The 11,544-nt window shown below is 41.9% G+C and overlaps 1 protein-coding gene across 1 annotated transcript in view; it reads right to left on the bottom strand.

Annotated features, from left to right (window-relative positions):
• Positions 1-1,104: 1,104 nt before the first annotated feature.
• The window catches only part of serinc3 (serine incorporator 3), a 19,436-nt gene continuing 8,996 nt past the window's right edge, over positions 1,105-11,544 (bottom strand). The window contains exons 4-10 of the mRNA XM_076096869.1: positions 8,015-8,094; positions 7,769-7,906; positions 7,290-7,459; positions 5,948-6,038; positions 4,370-4,571; positions 2,362-2,589; positions 1,105-2,193 (exon numbers count right to left, since the gene is read on the bottom strand). Of these exons, the coding sequence (XP_075952984.1) occupies positions 2,058-2,193; positions 2,362-2,589; positions 4,370-4,571; positions 5,948-6,038; positions 7,290-7,459; positions 7,769-7,906; positions 8,015-8,094 (1,045 nt within the window). The 3' untranslated portion in view covers positions 1,105-2,057. The remainder of the gene's footprint in view (positions 2,194-2,361; positions 2,590-4,369; positions 4,572-5,947; positions 6,039-7,289; positions 7,460-7,768; positions 7,907-8,014; positions 8,095-11,544) is intronic.

The following is an 11,544-nucleotide window of genomic DNA, read 5'->3' as shown; positions in this document are numbered from 1 at the left end:
TATGTATATATGTTCTCATGCCCACATTTTATTCAACATGTTGTGACTTTTTCAAGCACACAATGTGAGAATGGACAAATGAATGTCCTCAAGGTTACTCCACACTAATGGGAAGCTCCCAGATTCAGTGGGAACATTTTCTATTTGAAAAGAAACGGTAGAAAATGCTTTTCTGCTAACTTATTTATATACTGTATGCACTGTTGTTTCCCTCTGACCAAACACAGCATTTTATTGTACAAAATGAACCTGCAGATAAACCTGCCCGATAGTTCATCAGTGGTGGAATGTAACTACATTTACTCAAGAAGCTTCAGTAAATACAAATGTGAGATACTTGCACTTGTTTCTGTTTCATACTACTGTATACTTCTACTCTACTCTACATGTATTGGATAGCTTTAGAACCTATAGCATGGACTGTATTAAATCGGGATGTAGTAAAACCAAATATCATTAATTCATTTTCAGAACACAGACTCAGATGCTGCAAGAATGAGCCCTAAACGTGAAAATGAGTCTCGAAGAAAATGGATTTCTGAACGTGTTTCTGGTTCGATGCCTGAAATAAGGAGGTCTATGGTCGACAAGCTGTAGAGATGTTAACGTTAAACGTCTTAAAAAGGCGGTTCCTATTCACGTGACCACGGAGTAGTTTGTTTAGCCTAACGTAAACTTTATACTTCTGCCTATTGCATTCAAGCTTCAAAAATCATAAAGTTACGTTCATTTGTGAAAATGATCTTGCTGAACAAAACGTGTTCATGATAATAAAAAACGTTTGTTTTTTGTTGTTGAAGGAACCAGTGCGAGGCCAACTTCCTGGCTAGCTTACACAAATACATCATTCCTGCAGTGCTCTATGACTAGACAATGCAACTCTTTGTTTTAGTGCATGTTTTGTAAATTGTGGTTGAATGCATGTCCTAATAATATAATTAAAGAATTTATTTCTAGTTTTATGTTTAAAACCTCTTTATCACTGTAGTTTGTACTGTGTGAATATGTGGAAACACTGCATTATCTGTGTGGATGAGAATTAGTTATTGTTTAATGAACTATTTAAGCATGACACAATGATTACATTTAATTGTTGGACTCATACAATAATACTAAATAGATAAACACGGGTCATGTTGGACCAGCTCATTTATTGCAGAGAATCTCTGTTGTGAAAACAGAGTCGGAGCAAACATGAATGACAGAAGCATATACTGACTACAGTAAATCACTTTGGCGTTGGTCAGCGTTTGTATCATATACGTCTGGTTTGATTCATAATCTTTAACATATTTAACCATCCATTAGCATTTCCAGACATTTCTTACAAAACATTCTTAGATACAAAAATCATAATATAAACATTAAGGCTTTTGCATACTATTTGGGGTCATACAATGATAGAGAATAAGAACAGCCTCACTCATATCAGCTTTAAATAACTCTTTCTGATTGTATCCGTGTGTCCAGTGCAGGTTTGTCATTGTATGGATTTATTTTACAACCTGAAACTATCACATCTCAGAAAAACCTTTACACTGAACATCTTGGTCCATAAATATTTGTCAGAAACTTGACTTTAAGTCATATTGCAGGAATGTGCCATGTTTACCAACAACAGTTTACTACTACACTCATGTACTTCATATTACTCCGAATATATTGACATTGTACAGACTATAAGGCATTGGAAGGCATAGCAGTAACCTATATGGGCTCATTATTATTACAGTAATACATTCGTATTTCGAAGCAGAGTGAATATATTTGTATTTGATTAAATCTGACTAATATTTTTTGTTTGTTAGGAGCATTTAAAACTTGTATTTGATTTACAATTCACATTATTATTCAGTTCACGTTACAAATGTACACAAACAAATGGGATGTTTTCAATACCTGTACCAGCTGTTATGGCACCTGTAAACCAGACCCAAATGTTTACCTAAAATAATAAAACTAAACTCCAGCCCAATGTATAAAATGCGAGTTCATTTTGAGATTAAAGCAATGTGGTCAGAGTTTCTGGTTTGTGGAGGACAGGGTAGAGTCCCTGATCAGCTGAAGTCTCGGTTGGTCAGGATCATGGGGGCCACCAGGGTCCACATGTACAGGGCCAAGCACACCCAGCTGGAGGTGATCTTCACCCATACTGCTGGCCACTTGCTGGTTATGGTGTAGTCTGCATCCGGGCTGTCAAGAACCGAACACAACAAACACAACAAACTCTCAGTCTTCCATATCTATGTACTTTGTGTCTAAAGTTGCTGTAAGCATTTTTTGTAAAAGATCCAACATCTGTCAAACTGTTTTATGCAGCTGGATGGATATATAGGCTGTGTTGGGAAGGGGAGGACTGACCTGTACCAGTTGGTGAGGGTCATCATAATGTAAAGTGAGGCCAGGAAGAGCATGAAGTGGAAGAAGGAGTAGCTGTACTGGACCATGTCGCGCTCATTGTCCTCCACCCGCCTGGGTCCTGTGGACTCCTCTGAGAGGTCAGGGCTGCTGCCGCCCTCAGCCAGGATGGCCGAGTCTTTGGAGGCCATGGTCAGCTTGTTCACCTGGCTGGTGCTGGACGAACGAATGCTGAGGGAAGAATAAAGAGATAAATGGATACTGTATGTCCAAACTGTGCTTTGTTTTTGCAATGGGCCTGAAGTGCACAACATCATACATTTATCATACTGATAGGTAGTTGGTTACTTAAAATCTTTCTTTAGCCACACGAGCAAAGTTCAGATTGACAAAACAATTTCACTTCAGGTCCATCTAGTCGCTGTTCTGGGACTTTTGATCATATCGCATGATCTTCCTCTGCAGATGGACTTTGTCCAGTTGACATAGAATATTAGATTTTTAAAGTTACTATGGAGGAACTTTTAAGTGGTTATTATTGTTAACAGATCTACTTAAGTAAACAAGACCATCAGAGAGAAGATGGTCTATTTCTATAGAGTTATTCTTAATGCTCGGATTCCTGCCAAATCAGATGAAATCATGCAGGTTCACCAGAAACTCCTTCAGCTCAGACTCCAGCGGGGCCTCCAGCAGAGACCAGTCCACCGAGGACAAACCCAGATCCTCCAGCAGAGACCAGTCCACCGAGGAAAAACCCAGATCCTCCAGCAGAGACCAGTCCACCGTGGACAAACCCAGATCCTCCAGCAGAGACCAGTCCACCGAGGACAAACCCAGATCTTCCAGCAGAGACCAGTCCACCGAGGACAAACCCAGATCCTCCAGCAGAGACCAGTCCACCGAGGACAAACCCAGATCCTCCAACAGAGACCAGTCCACCAGCAGAGACCAGTCCACTGTGGACAAACCCAGATTTGCTGCAGTCGGAGCTCCGGAGGGAGGAGGAGAGCTCAGCGCCCGGGAGCAGCGTCTCCTCCCCCTCCTCCAGGAGCAGCGCCTCCTCCTCCAGGAGCAGCGCCTCCTCCTCCTCCTCCTCCTCCTCCTCCTCCAGGAGCAGCGTCTCCTCCCCCTCCTCCTCCTCCAGGAGCAGTGCCTCCTCCCCCTCCTCCTCCAGGAGCAGCATCTCCTCCCCCTCCTCCAAGAGCAGCGTCTCCTCCTCCCCCTCCTCCAGGAGCAGCGTCTCCTCCTCCTCCTTCCTTAAGGGAAGGGAGGCACGGGAGAACCAGAACCAGGACCGAGAGGAGCAGACTGTCAGACCCTGCTGCAGTAACATGAGAGGTTTTCTGAAGGGGCTCTGGTGCTCAGAAACACTACCACTATTGTCCGCAGAGACCACCAACATTAACACAAAATGAAAGTTCCTCGTAAGCCTTGAATCCTTTTTTCTCTGAGTGCTTGAAATACTTTTCCACATTGTTGGCTAAAAAGTTGAGTTTGAAGAATCATTCATGACCTTGGAAAAGGGAACTGGCAGATGAAAATGACTGTATTGTAATGTAAAGATCATAAGATATGACTGAAAGCTCCAGAACAGAAACTAAATAGAAATTGAGGTGAGACTAAACTTTGAAACTCAGTTTACTTCATTCGTTTTGAAATGGAGAAGGAATTATACGTTAATAAATGATGAATAAGTGTTTGTCACATCATTTTATTTCTTTTGTATTTCATGCATTTGTTTATGACAGTGAAGAGGGCTTGCATGTGCTGAGCAGTAAAGAGAGAGTCTTGTGACAAACATTTTTACAGTTTCCCATAGACAGCCCATACTAATTAAATCAGCTCAGTGGAAACGAGGCAAAGCTTTCTTTGCTCTTTGAAAACGTGTCTGACTTAACCAGAACCGTCACGTCATGAGAACATTTCTAGACTTAGTCATGAGTTTGTGACCGAAGACTGACACCGGGATGGTTTGACACCGGGATGGTCACATTGTTTCTTGTCTCACCTTGAGTAGAGGATGCACAGGACGAATATAGAGAGTCCCACGATGCTCTGGGCGTCCCACCACTGCAGGTACGGAGTTGTCAGGACTGGTTCCTCTGTGCCGATGATCACTACGGCTGTCTGGTTCTCCATCTCCAGTGGGGCATGTGTGGGGACCGCAATCTGCTGGAAGATTCTCAGTAGGCTGGGGTTACATTCTTGGTCTGAGAGCAGGAGAGAAAAAACAAGTACAATGTTTAAATCTACAGCTAGAAATGATGACAGAGACTGATTCTGATAGAAAATCAGGGTATTGAGCCGCGTTATAAACCACCTTTTTACCCAAGCAAGGCGCAAGGATGAAGTGACAGGATGAAGGGGCTGTTAAAAATTGTGAGGGGGCAGTCTTTTCTCAAAAATAACAGATTCAACCATTTAAAGGGCACCACAGGCTGTATATCAGACGTGGATGTAGTCACTGTGACGTCACCCATTTGTTTGTGGACTACGGTTTTGAAGCCTTGAGTTTAGCCTTCTAAATGGACCATAATTTACTAAATAAACATTCTTGACATACGGCCGTCGCCATCTTGGCTTTTTTGCAACCGATGAACTGAAGTTACCATATTTGGAATGCGAAGGAGTGTCTTAGCCGGATATGGCTCTGGTAGCGGTAGCGACCTGTCAATCACAGTAAGCCCGCCCTAAAGCATCCCCTGCTTTATGGTCTATTTGACTCTAAATGGACCATAATGTACTAATTGAACATCATGTTGTATTGAAGAAGACTTGAAACTAGAGATTGAGACCATAAACTCATGTTTACAATGTTTACTGAGGTAATAAATCAAGAGAGAAGTAGAGTCATTTTCTCATAGACTTCTATACAAGACTTCTATACAAGCGGACACTAGAGAGAATGCAGGTCTAAGATAATTCCACATTGGCTTCACTTTTGAGACCCGGAGGTTGCCGCCTGCTAGAAAGAGCTATAAGAAACCAAACTAAGTGACATGTTCTGTGACTGTGACTGTGAATTCAACTTTCAGTACTATTGCAGTAGTCAGTGGGAGACAGTGACTAATATTGTTTGGCTCGTTTGAAGTATAACTTTGGAGAAAGAAATACACTACTATACAATTTAGGCTTTACTTCATGAAAAATATTATATCACTCCAAAAGCCCCCTTGCCCCCTCACACTATCTATGTGACGTGTGAGCACAAGACATGAGATCCATGAAAGTAGCTTGAAAATGATACTTAAACCCTTCCTAATCAAATGCAATGCTTTGAGCGTGGATACCTTTGCACATTCTATGGAGGAATCAATTAACTACAGCATGTTGCGCTGCCACAACACAAATCATGCATTTTGAAAAGAACAACCAAAAGCATTACTAACAAAAGCAATAATTTATACTCATATGGCATAAAAAGGATGCTATTTCTTTCAAATGACTGCAACAACGCATAACAACAGTGCCAAGGATGGAAACATGTTCGGTTTCTTGTTTGCGGCTAATGGATGGTTATTTCTGCTAATTCATAACTGCATGATTGTTTAAAGCAACATTTCAGGCAACCAGCAAACATCCTCACCAGGCTCATTGGTCATGGCAGACCAGGTCAGATACATGGTGTACAGGGTGATGATGGAGGACTGGAGAAGACCTGAACGTGTCTGAGACTCCTTTGGACAAACACAAATAAAACAGTCAGAAATCCATACATTTATAACGTGGAATACTCCATGATAACTGAGCAAACTCCATTCACTGATGAAGAATGTAAAATGTGGCTGAAAGTATGGAAAATGACATTGAGTTGAGATTATTTTGTCAAGGTTTGGGAATAGGTTGTGATCCAATGTTCAGTGCTTATTCAACACAAAGAACATAAATACAAATATATATCTTAGAATATAATAAAATTAAATAAAACAATGTATATAGTTACTTATATACAAATCCATATATACCAGGAGAGACTTTGGTTTGGTGGGAATGAGGGTAGTGCAAAAGCCGCTGGTACGATAATGTGTAAAACCAGCGTAGCAGAAAGTTCCATGTCATGTATTTATGGGTGTGGAGGATGAGCTGCAGAGTCTTACAGCCAGAGGAAAGAAGCTGCTCTGTAGTCTGGTGTTAAAGTAGCTGATACCGGGGGTGGCTGGGTATTGCCTTTTGATATCCATTGGGCTCTGCTCAGGCACCTCACCTCGCCAATTCAAGCTGAAATGCCCTCCTGTCCTGGGTCGTGCACATCCCTTACCAGCTTGTAATATTTCCAGTCAGGATGCATTCTACTGCTCCTCTCTAAAAGTTTAACAAGAACGTGGCAGGGGTATTTATTTTTTTAATTTCCTTAAGAAATACAGCCGTTTCTGAGCTTTCTTGTGGACACGTGTGTCAAACTTGTTTTTTTTCCATGAAATTTGTATGTTTGAGTTTATAGGGGAAGATCTTATGTATCAAGTGCGACCTTTTATTATTAAAGACTACCATAATACTCTGTTGTATTTTCTGTAACTAAAGAACCAATCTACTTCCTGTTTACACCAGCACCCGCATGCCCAGTGTACGTGAATAGTCATGTGATATTCGTTTTCAGGCATGTTAGTATGGACGGAAGTCATTGAGAAAACAGTGCTGGAACCGTGTGGACAGATATCGTTTTTGTTTTAACACCCCGGTTTTAAATGAAAACGTATTAGTGTGGATGTAGCATGTGTAAAAGGGTTAAAGTTTAAGACAAAAACAAGGACAACTCCCAGAGCGGACAACGCCGTGTTAGCGACCTGTCAATCACAAGGTAGCCCCGCCCTAAAGCATACTCTGCTGTTTTTCCACTTTGTGTATCTCAAAAGCCCGGCACATTTTTGTATTGTTGTATCGAACGACTGCTCACGCCTGCCTGAATGATTGACACTGAAGTACTTTACCTGTACTTTATGCAGCACAGAGACAACAGAGACCACGGTGCAGAACAACATGTTGAAGCTGATGAAGAACTTGTTTATGAAGCATCCATCAGGCTTGGTGTAGAAGACGAAGAACAGCACGACAGCAGTAAATGACAGGATGTAGTTGAGGATCGTGACCGCCAGCAAAGCTGAAAATCAAAGGTAGACAAGGTAAATATCTGATACAAAAATAGCCTAAAACTTATAACGAAGTATATAAGTAAACTATATTTCTAATTTCAAGTGTTCAGTCCCAGCACCCAGTCTTTAAATGTTTCTTTCAGCTGCGAGCAGTTTTCCATTGTGTTTTGCATCAATAAAGTGTCATGTCCATCAACACCCCAAATTTAAAAAAGCAACAAATTTGAGTCTGCATGTTTCATTCTGTTATTTTAAAGTACACACTCAAAACACAGTTGTAAGCAGCATGTGTTTGTGCCACAGCTTGAGTCGCTGACCTGCATACCAGCACCTGGAGTTGCCAGTCTCCAGCTTGTCCACCCAGGACTCGTTCCAGGAGTGGGCGAAGTCCACCAGCAGCACCAGCTGGATCAGAATGAAACAGAAAGCTCCACCGGAGCCCACGACAAACCACGCTGCGACGACAGACATTCAATTACTCCTCTGTCATGCAATGTCACAACTCTGTGTGCGTTGGATGTCAAGATCTGAGATGGCAAAAACTTAAAAGATAAAGTTCTTACTGTAGGTAAAAGGCCCATCTGGAATGCAAAAGGCACCGACTGTAATGGCCATCAAGGCAGTAAACTTAAAGAACCAAAATCTGAAAACAAATTACACAGTCGAATGTACATAAACATACAGTGGGTACGGAAAGTATTCAGACCCCTTTAAATGTTTCACTCTGTTTCATTGCAGCCATTTGCTAAAATCAAAAAAGTTCATTTTATTTCTCATTAATGTACACTCAGCACCCCATCTTGACAGAAAAAAACAGAAATGTAGAAATTTTTGCAAATTTATTAAAAAAGAAAAACTGAAATATCACATGGTCATAAGTATTCAGACCCTTTTGACACTCATATTTAACTCACATGCTGTCCATTTCTTCTGATCCTCCTTGAGATGGTTCTACTCCTTCATTGGAGTCCAGCTGTGTTTAATTAAACTGATTGGACTTGATTAGGAAAGGCACACACCTGTCTATATAAGACCTTACAGCTCACAGTGCATGTCAGAGCAAATGAGAATCATGAGGTCGAAGGAACTGCCCAAGGAGCTCAGAGACAGAATTGTGGCAAGGCACAGATCTGGCCAAGGTTACAAAAGAATTTCTGCAGCACTCAAGGTTCCTAAGAGCACAGTGGCCTCCATAATCCTTAAATGGAAGAAGTTTGGGACGACCAGAACTCTTCCTAGACCTGGCCGTCCAGCCAAACTGAGCAATCGTGGAAGAAGAGCCTTGGTGAGAGAGGTAAAGAAGAACCCAAAGATCACTGTGGCTGAGCTCCAGAGATGCAGTAGGGAGATGGGAGAAAGTTCCACAAAGTCAACTAACACTGCAGCCCTCCACCAGTCGGGGCTTTATGGCAGAGTGGCCCGACGGAAGCCTCTCCTCAGTGCAAGACATATGAAAGCCCGCATAGAGTTTGCCAAAAAACACATGAAGGACTCCCAGACTATGAGAAATAAGATTCTCTGGTCTGATGAGACCAAGATTGAACTTTTTAGCGTTAATTCTAAGCGGTATGTGTGGAGAAAACCAGGCACTGCTCATCACCTGCCCAATACAATCCCAACAGTGAAACATGGTGGTGGCAGCATCATGCTATGGGGGTGTTTTTCAGCTGCAGGGACAGGACGACTGGTTGCAATTCAAGGAAAGATGAATGCGGCCAAGTACAGAGATATCCTGGAAGAAAACCTCTTCCAGAGTGCTCTGGACCTCAGACTGGGCCGAAGGTTCACCTTCCAACAAGACAATGACCCTAAGCACACAGCTAAAATAACAAAGGAGTGACTTCGGAACAACTCTGTGACCATTCTTGACTGGCCCAGCCAGAGCCCTGACCTAAACCCAATTGAGCATCTCTGGAGAGACCTGAAAATGGCTGTCCACCAACGTTCACCATCCAACCTGACGGAACTGGAGAGGATCTGCAAGGAAGAATGGCAGAGGATCCCCCAAATCCAGGTGTGAAAAACTTGTTGCATCATTCCCAAGAAGACTCATGGCTGTACTAGCTCAAAAGGGTGCTTCTACTCAATACTGAGCAAAGGGTCTGAATACTTATGACCATGTGATATTTCAGTTTTTCTTTTTTAATAAATTTGCAAAAATTTCTACACTTCTGTTTTTTTCTGTCAAGATGGGGTGCTGAGTGTACAATAATGAGAAATAAAATGAACTTTTTTGATTTTAGCTGCAATGAAACAAAGAGTGAAAAATTTAAAGGGGTCTGAATACTTTCCGTACCCACTGTACATTTTAGAGTTCTATCAAGAGCACATCTATCTCGTGATCCTCAAAGTCAAACAATAACCGAAGCATGTCATCACTTGCCACTTTCAACAATAGAATAACATGCTGCAAGGTTTATATGTGAGACAAACAATTGGAGCTGCTGAGTGATCAGCAGAGGAACCATGTGGTTACTGTGTACTGGACTGTTTATTAACCTACATATCCAATACTCCAGGAATAAGCCAAAGCTGCGATGTAAAGCCATCTAGCTAGCTAGCATTATTCTGTTTTATTGGCCGACATAACGGTCTCTACGAGGCTGTAGCTGGCTTGGGACATCATATGAAACTAGACGACCTGATGAATCCATTAGGTACCAATTATGTCATGTCAGCTTGTCGGGAAGGAGGCTAAATAACGCTTCAGATTTTGGTGAGGGAAGAACTAGCATGGCCATTTTCACAGGGGTCCCCTGACCTCTCACCTCAAGATATGTTAGTAAAAATGGGTTCTATGGTTCCCATGAGTCTCCCCTTTACAGACCCGTCCACTTTATAATAATCTCATGCAGTTAAGGGCGACAACCAAGCAGTGTTTTTCACACAGTATAAATGTATGTAATGTTATTTTTACCCATTCTAAAATGGTATACTTAAACATTTCTGCATACTAGGTTCATTCAACATTCTTAAAATTGCATGAATTGGCTTTGACTGGAGAGCTGAGATTCTTGACATACGGCCGTCGCCATCTTGGCTTTTTTGCAACCGATGAACTGAAGTTACCATATTTGGAATGCGAAGGAGTGTCTTAGCCGGATATGGCTCTGGTAGCGGTAGCAACCTGTCAATCACAGTAAGCCCGCCCTAAAGCATCCCCTGCTTTAAGGTCTGTTTGACTCTAAATGGACCATAATTTACTAAATGAACATCATGCTGTATTGAAGAAGACTTGAAACTAGAGATTGAGACCATAAACTCATGTTTACAATGTTTACTGAGGTAATAAATCAAGAGAGACGTAGAGTCATTTTCTCATAGACTTATATACAACCAGAGGAGTCGCCCTCTGGTGGACACTAGAGAGAATGTAAGTTTTAAGACAATTCCACATCGGCTTTGCTCGGCAGAACCGGAGGTTGCCACCTTGTTCAAACTCACCAAGTACACTCGTGTTTGAGCTCTGTCCTTTCAGCTGAAATATATTGACTCTCTTTTACTCTATTATTCTTTTTTACCAATTATTAAATACATAAAAGACAACTGTTCTTTGTATCATTGTTTATTTATTCATTTCTCTGCAAGGAAATAAATCATTTCCACCACACAGACCAAGTGAGCAACTTTAGGAGAGGGGTATTAAACATACAGCCGGACCGATGAAGTCTCCAATCCGGCCCACTGGATGACCAACGTGTGAAATTGCAGAGCCTTTTCTTAAGTCATTAATTCAAATGTTTCCATAAAGTGCACTATTGGTCAAAAATGAGAAAAGTGGTAACAACCACGTCCTATTTCTTCACAGAGGTTAAAGTGTAACTTCACCCCCAGATCTGAGCCCGTCCACCCACTTCAGCATTTTCAACAATCCCCAAAGGTGGGCATGTGGCTGAGATGAAACCACGCCCACTTCCATATGACCTTGACGCAGCGTCAACAAATATGACCAAATATGAGCAGATGACAGCTAGCTACAGTACCTTGGTAAACAGTTGTATGGCATGGGCCACTGAATTTGATGAATTTACTGTTTCTTGCTCCTCACTGCTCACCGCTGGGAGACTACTTCGCCAGGAGGAGAGCTGGATGC

The sequence above is a fragment of the Anarhichas minor genome, unplaced genomic scaffold, assembly GCF_050575085.1.
Source record: "Anarhichas minor isolate MPS153535 unplaced genomic scaffold, ASM5057508v1 ptg000023l, whole genome shotgun sequence".
NCBI classification, from domain to species: Eukaryota; Metazoa; Chordata; class Actinopteri; order Perciformes; family Anarhichadidae; genus Anarhichas; species Anarhichas minor.
This window is presented reverse-complemented; position numbering and strand designations above follow the sequence as displayed.